This window comes from Sceloporus occidentalis, unplaced genomic scaffold, assembly GCF_023333645.1.
Source record: "Sceloporus occidentalis isolate IW3139 unplaced genomic scaffold, rSceOcc1.0.p SCAF_77, whole genome shotgun sequence".
In the NCBI taxonomy this organism is placed as follows: Eukaryota; Metazoa; Chordata; class Lepidosauria; order Squamata; family Phrynosomatidae; genus Sceloporus; species Sceloporus occidentalis.
In genome coordinates, this window is record NW_028317057.1 from 227,925 (window position 1) to 243,128 (window position 15,204).

The following is a 15,204-nucleotide window of genomic DNA, read 5'->3' on the forward strand; positions in this document are numbered from 1 at the left end:
TTTTAGAAAGAAAAGCACTTGTATTTTTATAAATGATGTTTTAATTATTCATAATAAAAACATTTCAGGGATGTGATAAAACCTGCAGGGAATACATCAGTGCATTCCTGCCCCTGGGTACATGCATGCCACAGACAGTTTTGTGAATATTATATTTACACAGATATAATTTTTTAAATAAAACTGGAAAATGTTATCCTCAGGAGTAATATGAACTGTTTCCAGTAGCGTACCTAGCGGGGGGCAGGGACGGTCCGCACCGGGTGCCGCTCATCAGGGGGGTGCCAACTTGCCGGCACCCGACACCCCTCCAGAGACGGACAGTAATGTCAGCCGCTGGAGGAGAAGGCTCGCAAGGGAGCGGTATCGGAGGTCTTTAACAGACCTCCGGCTCCCTTGAGTGATTTTAAGCCGGTTCCCTTGAATCTGTGGATTGGTATGTGTGGATTGGTATGTGTGGAATCTGTGGATTGGTATGTGTGGATTGGTATGTGTGGAATCTGTGGATTGGTATGCGTGGAATCTGTGGATTGATAAATGTCTATTGGTAAGTGTGGATTGGTATGTGTGGAATCTGTGGATTGGTAAATGTGGATTGGTAAGTGTGGATTGGTATGTGTGGAATCTGTGGATTGGTATATGTGGAATTTGTGGATTGGTATGTGTGAATTGCTATGTGTGGATTGGTATGTGTGGAATCTGTGGAATGGTAAGTGTGGAATCTGCGGAATGGTAAGTGTGGATTGGTAAATGTGTGAGAGTGATGGGTGTTATGCTGTACCATTTCCAATGTATTTTTCATTATATAATTATGCTCTAAAGTACATCATAACTCCCATCACTCTATACTGTTCCATACAGTGGCAGAGCTGGGAGACAGAGGCCTTGCACCCCCACCGCAGGACTCCTGAAAGGTAAGTGAACTTCAAAGGGGGGAAAGGGTAGATAGTTAGGAGGGGGTAGATAGGGAGAAGGGAGTGAGACGGGGGGATAGGGGGTAGATAGGGAGAAGGGAGTGAGAAGGGGTAGATAGGGCAGAAGGGGGTGAGAATGGGTAGATAGGGAGAAAGGAGGGTAGCAAGAATATTTAAATAAAGAGTCAGAATGAGAGAGCGAAAATGAATGGATTAATGTGTGGATGAATTGTGTGAATGAGTGAGAGAATTAATGAATTTGTGAGAATGCATCAATGAATATGTGTAAATAATTTGTGTGAAAGAATAAATTATTGTGTGAATGAATTGTGTGAATGAAAGTGAATTAGTGAGTGACTGTAAAAGTGTTTGTGTTAATCATAGGTGTATAGTTGATTTGTCAAAAAGGCAAAGATGGTATAAGCAGGGTGTTTATGGGACAAAAATGGCACAGGCAGGGTGTTTATGGGACAAAGATGGCACAGGTAGCGTGTTCATGGGACAAAGATGGCGTACACTCAGCTGTTTGAGAACAATGCTGACTCATGCTGGGCTGTTTGGGGGCAAAGATAGCGTCCTATGTGTGTGTAATTTGGGTGGTCAGGTTCTATGTGGGCAATGTGGACGCTGTTTTTTTATTATTATTAAAGAAAGCACTATTATATGTTCAGTAAATGTTATTTAAACGTATTTATTTTACTTATAAGTTATTAATTTATTTTTTCAGATTTCTTGTTGTTTACAGTTGACATACAGTTTACAAATTGGTGCAATAAATATTCTTGCCAACATAATTTTATAGATGTCTTTACATTTGGGGGGGGGGTGCCACTTACAGGATCCGCCCCGGGTGCCAAATACCGTATTTGCGCGATTATAAGATGACCCCCAAATCTGAATATTAATTTAGGAAAAAAAGAAAAAGCCTGAATGTAAGACGACCCTATAGGAAAAAAGTTTTACCAGTAAATGTTAATTCATCTAAACTTTTTTTTTAATAAAAGCTATGATTGAGAAAAATATTTTGGTTTTATTTCCTTCTATTTTCCAACCTGCCCCCCAGTTATGCACATCTGCCCCAAAAATGCCTTATACCCCCTCTATGCCACTGTGCCCCATGATATGCCTTTTAACCCTCTAAATGCCACTGTGCCCCATGATATGCCTTTTAACCCTATATGACACTGTGCCCCATGATATGCCTTTTGACCCCCTATGTGCCACTCTGCCTCCAGAAATGCCTTATACCCCTATATGCCACTCTGGCATTTAGAGGGTTAAATGGCATATTATGGGGAAGAGTGGCATATAGGGAGGTTTAAGGCATTCAAGAGGCAGAGTGGCGTATAGAAGGTTAAAAAGGCATTTCTGGAGGCAGAGTGGCATTAAGGGGGTTAAAAGGCATTTCACAGAGCACTCTGCCTCCAGAAATGCCTTATGCCCCCCATTTAACACCCCCCCCAAACTTACCGGTGCTTCTGACTTCCCTGTCATGTAGCCGAGGCAGCGTGTAGATCCCACGCACTTACGCTGCAGCCGGAAGGAGGCGTGGCTTGCAGCGGGGGTTGTCTGCGTCCATCGCGCAGACCTTCCCCGACTGTCAGCGATCAGAGTTCCCCGCACCGGTGCGGCAACGGCACCGGTGCGGGGAACTCTGATCTCTGACAGCCGGGGAAGGTTTGTGCGATGGACGCAGACAACCCCCGCTGCTAGCCACACCTCCTTCCTGCTGCAGCAGAAGTTGTCTACGCGAATCGCCGTTAAGTGGGGCGGGCGGGGGGAGACAGGAGGATCCAGGTCCCCTGCAGCTGCGGGGGATCTGGATCTTAGTCGTCTCATAGTCAGACCTATTTGAGGTCTGATTGTAAGACGACCCCGATTATAAGACGAGGGGTATTTTTTTTCGAGAATTTGCTCTGAAAAAAACCTTGTCTTATAATCGAGCAAATACGGTACTCTAGGTACGCCCCTGACTGTTTCTATTCTATTGACATAACGTGACTAGCTTGTATACTATATGTTTGTAGGTTATCAGGACCAGGGGACATTTTCTAAAGCCATCTTTTTTGTTAACTACTGTTTTTGTACATATGGGATATAGCGTGAGTTATTAATCAAATACACATTAGCCATAGTGAGCGCCAGGCTGCTTTGACATATCAATCACTAATTGCTAGTTTATACTGACAAGTCATTCTGTATCCTAATGATGCTTGCTTAAAATTATTCACTATAAATGGTGAAAATCTTACAAAAAAGATGAGAGCTAATTTTGCCAACAAGTAGGATCCATCATCCACTTCATGTATGAGCAATGAACATTACTAGAACAACTTGCCGCAATGTGCTGTCAACTACAAATCTAAACATGCTAACTAGCTGAAAACTGAAGCTTCAGCTGGTTACGTATTTGGGGAAAGTGTCTATATTTGCTGAAGGGAGAGTTTGTCAGTGTATATGCTGCTTCCTACAGCTTAAAAAAATTACCTACATTCACCCCTTCCAAAGATGCATCTCATTCCAACATGATCACCCATCTTCATTTCTGCTACTCCATCTTAGCTGGTCCTCCTCATGCTTGTCCTACAATTTATCATAAATGCTGTGGCCAGACTTATCTTCCTTACCCGTTGATCTACTAACACCCCACCTCGTGTTTTTTATTCACTGGTTGCCTGTATGCTTTAAGATTCAATTTAAAATCCTGACTTTCACCTTAAAAGCTCTTCATAGCGGTTTCAATACCTACAGCTCCTCGCCTACCAAAAACAAATACACTTCTACCCAGTACCTCCACTCATCTGATGATCTTCTTCTGTCCTCTGCACTGATTTCTAAATCCCATGCAAATATACAAAACTTCTCTAGAGACGTCCCCAGTCTCTGGAATGCCCTTCATATGAACTGATATTTTCGTAGAATATGACATCCATGGTTATACACATAAAATATTATAATATTAAATAGTAGAGGTTTTTTTAAAAATATTTTTATATATATAGTTCAGTCAGATTTCATTTAGTTGACATTTTGCATGGACAAACGTACACATTTTATGGAGGATATTTCCATAAGATGATTGTATTTTGCTATTTCCTTACAAGAATTTTAATACATTGCATGTGCCCATGCAAATACATATGTCAGTGTTTTTTAAGGTAAAGTTTTTATATTTATTTCTCTTACAAATATATCTGATATTTAAGGATTCTTCTATAGTAGCTTTCAGTTGTTCCTTTGCACAATACATGCTTTTAATTTTATTTTGACTGTCAAGTTCCATTGAAGAGAAAAGGAGAAACATAGTAAAATAAATAAATCAAAAATAATACCAAAACTCCATTAAAATAACATGAGAAATTAAATTGGTTTACATTTTTAAAAGGTGTGTAAAATTAGAGTAGAATTCCTTAGCTATTTTAAATTGCAAAAATATTTCTCATAGTCAACATCTGATCTAACTTTCTCCAGAGATGCTGAATTTGTTGTTGGAATGAATGCCCTGTAATAAATAACACGAAGGACCCCGAGACCTTTTTAAAGGAAAGATCAGATACAGCAGCAAGCCTAGAATAAACTTTTGTTCACCTTTACCCCTTTCCCACAGAGTACTATTTTGAACAGCATTGACTTGGCCTTCTGCTGTTCATCTTGCCAATAGCTCAGTAGACGCCAATAAATTTTATTGAGAAAAATGAAGGCACAATCCTATTGAAATAAAAAGTCCATAGCCTGTGTAATGTCTCCCTTGGGAGTCCTTCATGAATAGTTATATTTTTTCAACTGTTTGTACTTGATATCAGATGACCTTCAAATCCCATAAGAAAACTACTGTATGCCATATTGTTCCCTCTAGAATATTCTGACTTGTTGGAACAGTTTGTACAGTACTGAGAAGTTTGTGATATTTGCCAGATCATGCTGAGGATATTTTTTGAGATTTGCTGATATGTCTTATGGTGCCATCATTGAGATGATTTATATTTGCAAGAAATGTATTCTACCAGCATAACAGATGGTTAGATGTACAGAAATAGAACAATGTCTTAATGGTCTAAGTTCTTGAAAGATATTTATTACATTTATACAACAGATGTTGAAGTTAAAAGGGAAGTCCCATGGACACACATTTTTCTTTGAGCATTAAATAAGGTGATGTACACAGTAATATAATATGGGTATGTATGTTTGTTTGTGTATTCGTACAAATTAATGAAATTGGCAAATTTTGTTAGTTATAATTTGCCGAATCTGAATGCGCCACTCTTGGTTTGTGGGATTTTTTTTGGGGGGGGTCACAGTGTGAAACTTTTCTAAAAGTTCCAAATATGCCTTCAACAATACTGTATGTAAGAGGCCCTTTTCACTCCATGTTTTTCATGACTAGCATCCCATGACATGCCTTCAGGATCCTTTAAAGTCTCAACTGGAAATACAGCTATCTCAGGTCATCCAAGTGCAGTGGTCCTATCAGTGTCAGCTCATATACAGGCCATCCACTGATACCATGTTAGATTCCAAGAAAATGTGATCTGAGTTGAAATGATCTATGTCAGGTCTAGTAAAACAGAGAAAATGTATATTAAATTGGGCTATGTTCCCGACCTAGTATGTGATATCCAATTTTCTTAAAAAATGTCCTTGCAAACAATCTTTAACCAGCTATATAAACAAAAGTATGGGTGTGTAATACACAGAACTAATAGAATATACAGAACTGTATTTTAAAAAGCACACCCACAAGAGTGCAGTGACATTTTTAAATGGAAGGGAAAGTGGGGCAGCATTACTAAGGTGCTATTAAGTTGGCTGGGGAAAGACATTTCTGTTGCATGTACCCATTGTGATCAATTCTTGGATAGTTTTGGAGTGGGAAGATCATATGTGACTGGTGGAAATATCACCTGAAAACGTAAGAGCCAATAACAAAATGCCAGGTTACTGAGTTCTGAAGTGACATGGGAAAGTTAGTTCTGTATAGAGCCAGTTATTGACCAGTAGGTGTCTAGAAGCAAATCCTGGTTGCAACGTTGACCTGGTATCTGGAAGTTTATCAACCCTAGTCATAAGATATCTACTGAATAATATAAAACCTTATTGCTTTCTCATTCATGATGAACATACATTTTTTCATTTAGAACTTAAAAGTCACCCTTAATTCTGTTAATGCTAACAAATTCATTTTAAAACGAGAAAAAAACTTTATGTCTAAAAAAAATGTACAATCAAACAACATAGACACTAGTTTCTGAAACATTTATTGAATGATGTGATATCTGAAGCACTTCAACAACAGTGACGGATACTTACAAAACTGCTCACATTGTACTGGGCTTATAAATAAAATATGAAACCTTCTTCATTTATTTCCCGAACTTTACTGAATGAATACCCATGGAATGTTGATTTTTGCAGTAAATAAGATGTCTTTTGTTTTATGGATTAAAGTACCTTTTAATTAAAAAAAAACAGTTTTACATTATTTATTACATTATCAAAGTAAATAGTTTAATCATTCATGTGGAGTGTTGTTTCTGCTAGATTTCATGGACACCAAGATGACATATAGGAACAGTGGACTATAGTATTATACTATGTATAGAAACCTTACGTTTACAGCAACTCACTTTAAATATACAAGTCATGAACAATGAATTATAGAAATTGGCATACAAAAAAAATATTAAATCTTATGGTCTTTTCTATTAGATTAAATATTTCATGATGATAGATTCCCTTTAAAGACCTAAAATAAGTAATTGTCTCAGGGTGTATTCAATAACCACAGGAGTTTGCAGAAGAGATGAACATTATAAGACTTTGACTTAAGTATAGACCTATAAAGGGACAACCCAAGCCAGTATCTTCTGATACAAGAAAAGCCGAGATGGCCTTGTATTGTGTCTAGTTTAAATAGGTGACTCAAGAAATATCTATACATTGAAATGGTTATAATGCTCAACTGTTCTGCAAAATTCCACGTGAAAAAATGTATGCTGGAATGAAGAAAAAAAGTGAAGACGTGATTTGTGAGTTGCTGTGATACTTTGCATGGAACATGACAGACTACATGGGATTAATTGATGATGTATGCGACTTTCGCTAAGGAATTGCTGCAGGCACAAAAAGCCAACCAGAATTCTTACTAACTACATTTCTGATGTGTGTACTTTCTCTTAATATATTATCCTGACAACCTGGGAAGTCTCGGACTCCACCATCACAACAAAGATATATTCTACTTATCTCTCATAGGCAATGGGGAAACTTCTAGAATTTCATGTTCTGATAGTATTCCAGTTATGCTATTAAAGTAATGACTGCAATAATCAGTTTTTGAAACCCCAATGGGGTTTGTCTACAATCTCATTATCATTAAAGACGTCCCTGAGTCTAGGCAGCTCCAGATGTTTTTAAGTCACGGAGGAATGTGACTATAGAGAGGAGCTGCCTATAGTCAGAGATGTCTTAATGAAAATGGGGCTGTGGACAAACCTCCCTATAGCGGGCCTCCTCATTGACCCCCCACCTCTCCAGTTGTACTTGATGCTAACAGGTCCTTCAGCATTTTAAGAAAATACAAAGTAAGGGACTGAAAAAAGCTCCTTGCATCATACCCTTCCTCACACAATGTGGAGGCTGGTGATGCAGAATGACAGGATGTCATGACATCATAGATCTCCTCAACCAGCCCAGCCATTGTGGTCATTGTGACATCCTAGGAGTTTGCTTAGTTAAGTTATATGGTGGGGTTGGACCTGGTCCAACAAATGCTGTGGGTACCAAAGGCAAGCATGTCCCTTCTGGGAAGCTGGCCCCTTTTGCCACACTTTAAAGACTGTCCTGTTCAACATTTAGATTAGATTATTAGCCTATTTGCTATACACGTCTGTATATTTTTAGTGAGAAGTATTTAGTTTGGGAAAGCTGCTAAACTCAATTAAAGTGATGCAAGCACCACTACTTGGTCTGTGCATGTGCATGCAGAGGCATTTCACATGTGCGTTCATGCTTACCCTCACATTGAATATAAAATATATATACACCTTTTATGAAAGTGAGTGGGACTATATGTGGATATTAAAGACCAATAACAAAAGGTTCACATCCACTCATGTACTTGTTGCCACTGTGGATTTTAGTGAAATTGGCGTTGGCTTAATGGGTTAACTTATATGAATATACCAAAGAGTACACAAAACTTAAGTACAAAGCTTGTAGACGTAATTGATGCCTCCTGGGTATTTAGTGAAATACTTCTGTGTTGCACATATAATCATTTTTTATTCAAAAAATCTTCTTGGTGCTTCACCACAAAATGAGGAATTAGACATGAAATATAGTTCTCTAAACACTTAGATCCTTGCGCTGAACAATTATACTGCCCTGCTTCTGGCTGGAATGCGCTTATAAATATACAGGCATACATACATACAAAGCCATTTAAAACACAATCTGGCTATCAAGGCAAAGCTGATACACACATTCATAACAATGTTGGATTTACTCATTATGCATAGAGTTGGAACACTGACTGATTTATGAAGGGCCATCCCTGGCAGGTTTCCCCTGCAAGACAGACTGTGCAAGATCTAGATAATGCATAGTTCAATTTGTCAGAATACTTAAAGACCTATGCATTATTTTGTCCTTACTTACAGGAGAAAACATATTATACAGTTGGGGCCTTAATGTTACAGTTCACCTGCATAACCACAATAAATTAAAACATTTTTTTCACCAGTAGTGCATGGTTTATTGTGTTTGGGATAAAACATAGGAGGCTCAATGGAATGACCTGTCTTAAAAATGGACTTTTTGTGAAAAATCAGATTTGACACTATAATCACATTGACAAACAAGCAATTCAAATCCCAAGACATTAATATATATCAGATACAGCAAGAATTGAAATATTTAAAGCCCCTAATAACATCAAAAGGAAAATTTCTAAGGAATGTCAGGTCATTGCCATAGCTGAAGCTCATTATAATCAATGTGGTACAGACAATAGTGTGGATACAATGCTTTTTTTGATGTCTGTTTACTTTAGAGTTAAATGAATATATTTTGTTTTACTATGAATCAATCAGTATAATAACACTGTAAAATATATTACATATTGTGATGAAAGTTAGTGAATGTGCTACATGCCTTATTGGATCACTTTACTCAAGTTGTTTTTTATTGACTTCAATGTAGATTTTTTTTTTGCTTCTTCAATCTAGATTCAGTGACTCCATATCTGAATCAAAACAGGGATTTGAATATGAAACCATTCATTTTTCACCATCATTATCACAAATTAATGTTCAGACAGGCAGAGCCGGCCTTAGGCGTTGTGGCGCCCTGTGCGGACTACTCCTCTGGCGCCCCCCCCTCACTGCCCCCTCAAACTACCCCCCTCTCTGCCCCTTCAAACTACCCCCCCTGTCCCTTCAAACTAACCCCCTCGCCCCTTCAAACTACACCCCCCCTGCCCCTCCAAACTACACCCCTCCTCTGCCCCTTCAAACTACAACCCCCCCCCTCTGCCCCTTCAAACTACACCCCTCCTCTGCCCCTTCAAACTACAACCCCCCCCCTCTGCCCCTTCAAACTACACCCCCCCACTTAACTTGTTGCCGGAGTCCTGCGGTGAGACCGGGAGGCATCCGTCTTCTCGCTCTGCCGCGCTGCCGGCATTTCATGTTGAGCGCCGGAATAGTCCGGCGCTCAACATGAGATGCTGGCACCGTGACGGAGTCAAGGAGAGTAAGGGGCGCCGAGCGGTTGCTGAGAACTTCACGAGCAACCGCTCGGCGCCCCTGCCCGGGACTTAGATTAAAGCATCGGGTTTTTTTGTTTTTTTTTTAAACTTTATTTAACATGAATGATGTTAAATAAAGTTAAAACAAAAACAAAAAAACCCTGATGTTTTAAGTTAAGTCCCGGGCAGGCGCCCCTGCTACCATGGCGCCCTGTGCGGTCGCACAGGTCGCACACCCCTAAGGCCGGCCCTGCAGACAGGTCATTCAATTGAGCCTGGGAATTGTCACTCTTTTTTTAGTAAATATAATAAATCTATTTTATATTTTAATGGGAAAATACACTATTTTTACAGAATTTAATAAGAATGTCTTTGTAAAACAAGTCTGCTAAAAATGTGTAAAGTAACATTCAACTTTTTCATGGGATGTTTCATTGTTGTATGGTGGGAAGCAGGGTAGTTGAATCCCATATATGAACTTGAGGATGACTGTATACTGTACTGCACAGAACGTAGAACAACTTGGGAACTGGAACAGGATTTCCTCTGTGGACTGAAAATCTTTAATGTTATCTCTCCTTAGTACAACCTTCCCAAAATATCTGACACCAGAAGACAAAACATAACACAGTTGATAATTTTTTGTCTTCATTATGTTATGCTGATTCTCATTAAGCATATTTGTCATTTTATAGTACAAATTTGTGTTTTTTTTTATTTTAAACATACTTTACATGATATAAAAATATGGATCACAGTGCACTTTTACATTGTTACTGCTATAAACACAAACGCTGCACAATATTTCTAGTGGAAATAAATTATATAGTCATTATCTTAATAAAAAAAATATTTGGAAAACCCGGGCTGCTTTGTCATTGGCTAAAAAAAGTCCTGTTAAGTCCTTAAAATGACAGTCTCAGCTCATTTTAAACTTCAATTCCATACTTTTGCAGAATGCACAAAATGTCTTAATCCTGTTTTGGGTCTTCAATATAAAAGTAATCCAAAATTTGAAACAATGTTGTCCATGTTTTTCAAAAGTGTGTGAAGCCTGTCTTGGGAGAATGCAATCATTTCATATGTGGTCTCTTCCAGTACGTAGGAACACAACGGCAAACTTCTTCGCTGTAATAAAACCCAGCGTCACAACGTTTCGGTCGAGTTGCACATGGTGGTCTGTAGCAACTAGTAAAAATAAATACATAATATTAATAGTGATAAAACCAATAGTGTATTTTATCCTTTTTCTTTAATTTATGGTATCTACAATTTAACGTATGTAAATGGAGACATAAAGCTTAACACATTTAGGTAGACACTACTTTTAAAATAAGGTTAATTTTGGGACAATAGAATATGGGTTAGGACTATGTATTTAGGGATAGTAAGGTGACATCATATGGGGGATGGGGTTAAGCATTAGGAATATAGTCTTGGCACCCCCAACAGCACTAAGAATATGGTAAAGCTATTTGAGCAAGAATGTTGGAACATTGGTTTTGCTCACATCTGCAGTACTTTAGCTGTTTTAAATGTATGTTTTTATTTCAGTATCGCAGTGTAACAGTCCTTTCTGTGGTCTTTGTGTGACAAATGGATATACCCAACCAGCTTCAAGAAAAAATGGTGTCTTATAAGCTTTCTGTCCTCAGTAGCCTTTTAAGAAGAGCTTATGTGACTCTACATGTGCTATAGTCTTTTGTGGCAACATATTTTAGCAGATCGGTCATATTCATTGTCCTACTGAACGATAGTGTTGGGCACAATCACCCCTCATATTAATAGAGCTGCTACCCAGTTTTCATATTGGAGATCACTGGATGTCTGCTAAATTTCATTTTACTCTATTCCACAGACTTCAACCTACCAAGTCAACACAATGAATATGAGGTACTGTCTGGGACAAATCATTTTGTTTGCCATGGAAGCTTTTGACTTAAAATAGTCTTAGTAAAACCCTGTCAGTACTTTATACCTGAGCCTTGCAATAACTCACTTTCCACCACTTAACCATGGCCAATTAATTTAATGGTCATTAGTTAGAGGTTATACCCGGAACACATGATTCTTTAATCACTAACTTTATAGTCCTGGTACATTTAGCATACAAATTAAAGACAAATTAGAATTAACTAATGCAGTTTCCTTTCAACATGTACTTTTATGTCTACACATATGAAAAATACATAAGGCAGCATGAGAACACATTGAGTAATTTTCTCAATATTTACACTTTTGGCTCTTTTTTCTTAACTTGTACTTAAATATTGGTAAATGCCATTTCACATGTGGCAGCAAACATAAGGTCCAGAGAATGCATAACTAAAGAGTAACCTGGCTCGGAATACAGGTGGACCAGCCAAAGGCATTTGTCTTATGGCCTCAGTTGTCATAAGTATATAGTTAAGTCCTTGGCTCTTGTGGATAATTTGAGGACTGGGCAGGCTATTAACCTGCTGCAGTAACAATAACTATGCACATATACAACCACTATACAGACATGCTAATTCTTTATTGTCTGCCAACTCTGACATAAGTGTGCTCATGAACATTGTATTTCTATTCAGGAACAGCTTGAAAGACTAGAGAAACTATAAACCAAGCTAAAGAAATAAAAGAAAGGCACAGACAGAAGAGTGAGATGGATGAGTGAGAAGAGTATTTTAGCATACCGGGTTGTAGAAAAGACAAGAGTGTAGATACCTGGACAGATTCAAAAACAAGGAAATCTGTAGCCTAGCAGAGTACAATCTCTGACAAAGCTGGGATTGACTCTGTGAAATACACGTTTGGGTTTTTACACAGAGCACATGACTTCCATATTCTATTGTAGCTATGGATAGTTTAATAAACAGGATTGTTGGAAGTAAAGTGATTTCCAGAATGCAGGCAGTCTTTCACAGATGCATTTTGAGTAGGCAGAGTAGGCAGAATACCAGAAGATTTCCCTGTAGGCTGCCTCCCCTAGGGTTGGCCATCTGATTTATCTTTTCCCCGCAGACGCAGCCTCCAATGAAGCTGCAGGAGCAAAAGAGACTTTGTCCCTGCAGCTGCAACGGTAGCTGCAGTCACAGGCATGCGTATAGTAGCGGGCAGCCTCACTTTTACCAGTCAGTAGGGCACCATGTGAGTGGGAGGCTAAGGGAGGGAGTATGTATAAATTAATGTATGTTAGAATTAAAGTGTATATATATAACTGCATGTTAATATCAATGTGTAAGTGTATGTGAGCATGAATGTGTACGTGTATATGTGTAGGCCTTTGTGTGTGTGAGCATGGATGTGTAAGTGTTTGAAGGGCAAAGATGACAGAGGCAGGCTGTTTAGGGAGACCCACAAGCAGTTTAGCATGGATGGATCATGCAGGCTGTTTGGGGGCACTGACAAGCTAGGGACAAACAACTGTTTGGGGACAAAGGTGGCAACAAGAGACATGTTGCTTGTGAAGTTTATTAATAAAAAGTAGTGTTTAATAGTGTATGAATATGAAGTGGGGCATGCCAACGGAAGTGTATTAAAATAGTGGGGAAATAAAATATGGGTATAGAGATGAAAAAAAGTTATGTTAGGGAGCATGAAGGTGGAGGGGCATGATTATGGTACAATATGGGGTGATAATGTTAGGGGATTATGGTTGAAAGGAATATGATAATGGGGTATGAATATGGTGGTTAGGGGATAATGATGCTATTTGGGTATTGGAATGAATTAGAATGTTGGGGGGTATGATGATGGTCAGGGGGCACTAACACATATGTACATACATACAGCCACTCTAACACCACAAACTCTTTCAAATATACTTTAAAATGCAGGGTTTGTCCCTACTCTAAACAAAAATATTGGGCAGGGGACCCAATATGTGCAGTATGACCAAAAATATGATTTCCATGACTGGTTTTAATTCCCAGTCCAACCCTGAGTAGGGGTAAAAGGCAAAATGATAATAGTGTGTCTCAGATAATCAATTACATGTGTTAGGAAGTCATACCCATCTGTCCACTCTTTAGATTTTTGGTTCCTAACCCCTCTTGATTTCTTGGTGATATTATAGATTTTCCCATTTTAAATATTCAGATTAAAAGTTATGTTTTAGATTTTTTTATGTAAGTACATCCAGAGCTTATATATAACCTCACACACTTTTACTAAAACACCAAAACCATTATAAATTACAAAATGCAAAGCAATATAGTTTCTATCTGTTTTACAGCAATGTACTTTGTTTTGTTACTATGCTTGCGTCTTATATAAAGTTCATTTACCTGCATGTTTGATGATGAAATCTTTTTCCTTTCAAGAAGCATTTATTTGGCGATTCTAAGCACTCACATGTACATTTTGTGGGATTCAGTGGCTGGTGTTTTGGGCATGACTTTTTACATACACACTGGCACCTTTCTTCATCATATTCTTTGTTGGGTCCACAAGACGTTGACAGGAGTTTATTTTTACAGACACATTGGCATGATGTCCTGTCCAGTTCCTTATGAGGGCCACAGCTCGAAGGTACCAAACCTCCTTTGCAGACACATTGGCAAGTTTCTTCATCCAGCTCTTTGTTTGGTCCACATATGTCACTAAATTCCTCAGCTGATTCTAATACCAAAAAAATACAAATATTCATTTATGATATACACTAAAGAGAAAAAAAATATTGTCACGATAATATAACTAATTTAAATAAAAATTCAACAGAATTTTATCACAATTAAACGTGCTTCACGATTGAAATGCCAACAAGATTACTATGAAATATAGGTAAGCAACAGATATGACAATGATGATTAAAAAGTATCTTAAGCATAAATAGTTTAACATGTAGAAAATGGAAACAACATAATACAGACAATCAGCCATATTTTACTAGGTTTAATAAAAACATTTAAGTTTTATTTGACATATATTGATTCCCTGCTGAATGCCTATGCATTTTATATACTTTTTTAAATTTGTAATATAATAACTAATATAATTTATTTTCTATACAACCAGTTTCTTATTCAGTGTGCAGTCTAAGTAGATTACTCTGCATGTATCACTATAATACAGCTCACTATTCTTTACTGTAATATTTTTTTTTTCTGTTCCACCAATCCATAGCATTAAAACAAGTAAACAAGAGTATGGTACTGTTTTGACTCTAATATTACATCACTCCTATTGCATAAGTAATAAGAAATTGTAGATGATCTAGATCATCATGATTAGGTCTTTTTATGATGATCTTTGTCCACATGCAATTCTTATCTCTACAGGAAATGAAGATATATGTTCAGATTGGAATAGGCTTCATTAGAATCCATTATAGCCTGGAATATCTTGTTTCTTTCTAATTAGTTCAATATGGTAGAAATCTCTTACCTGATTCATCTGCATGAGAGGAAAATCCAAAGTCATGGTGTGGTATGCATTTACATAAATGATTGTTCCACATATGATTTCTAGGACATGTTTTGTTTGCGACTTGACATCTGTAACAAAAAAAATTACATATTATTTGTTGATTTACATTGTGCCATCACATCTCACAGTGCT

General features: G+C 37.8%; 1 protein-coding gene across 1 annotated transcript in view; it reads right to left on the bottom strand.

Annotated features, from left to right (window-relative positions):
- Positions 1-10,736: 10,736 nt before the first annotated feature.
- Positions 10,737-15,204, bottom strand: part of LOC149285548 (vascular endothelial growth factor C-like) — a 141,397-nt gene continuing 136,929 nt past the window's right edge. Inside the window, exons 6-8 of the mRNA XM_089495162.1 lie at positions 15,031-15,140; positions 13,932-14,265; positions 10,737-10,851 (exon numbers count right to left, since the gene is read on the bottom strand). Coding sequence (XP_089351288.1) covers positions 10,737-10,851; positions 13,932-14,265; positions 15,031-15,140 — 559 coding nt within the window. The remainder of the gene's footprint in view (positions 10,852-13,931; positions 14,266-15,030; positions 15,141-15,204) is intronic.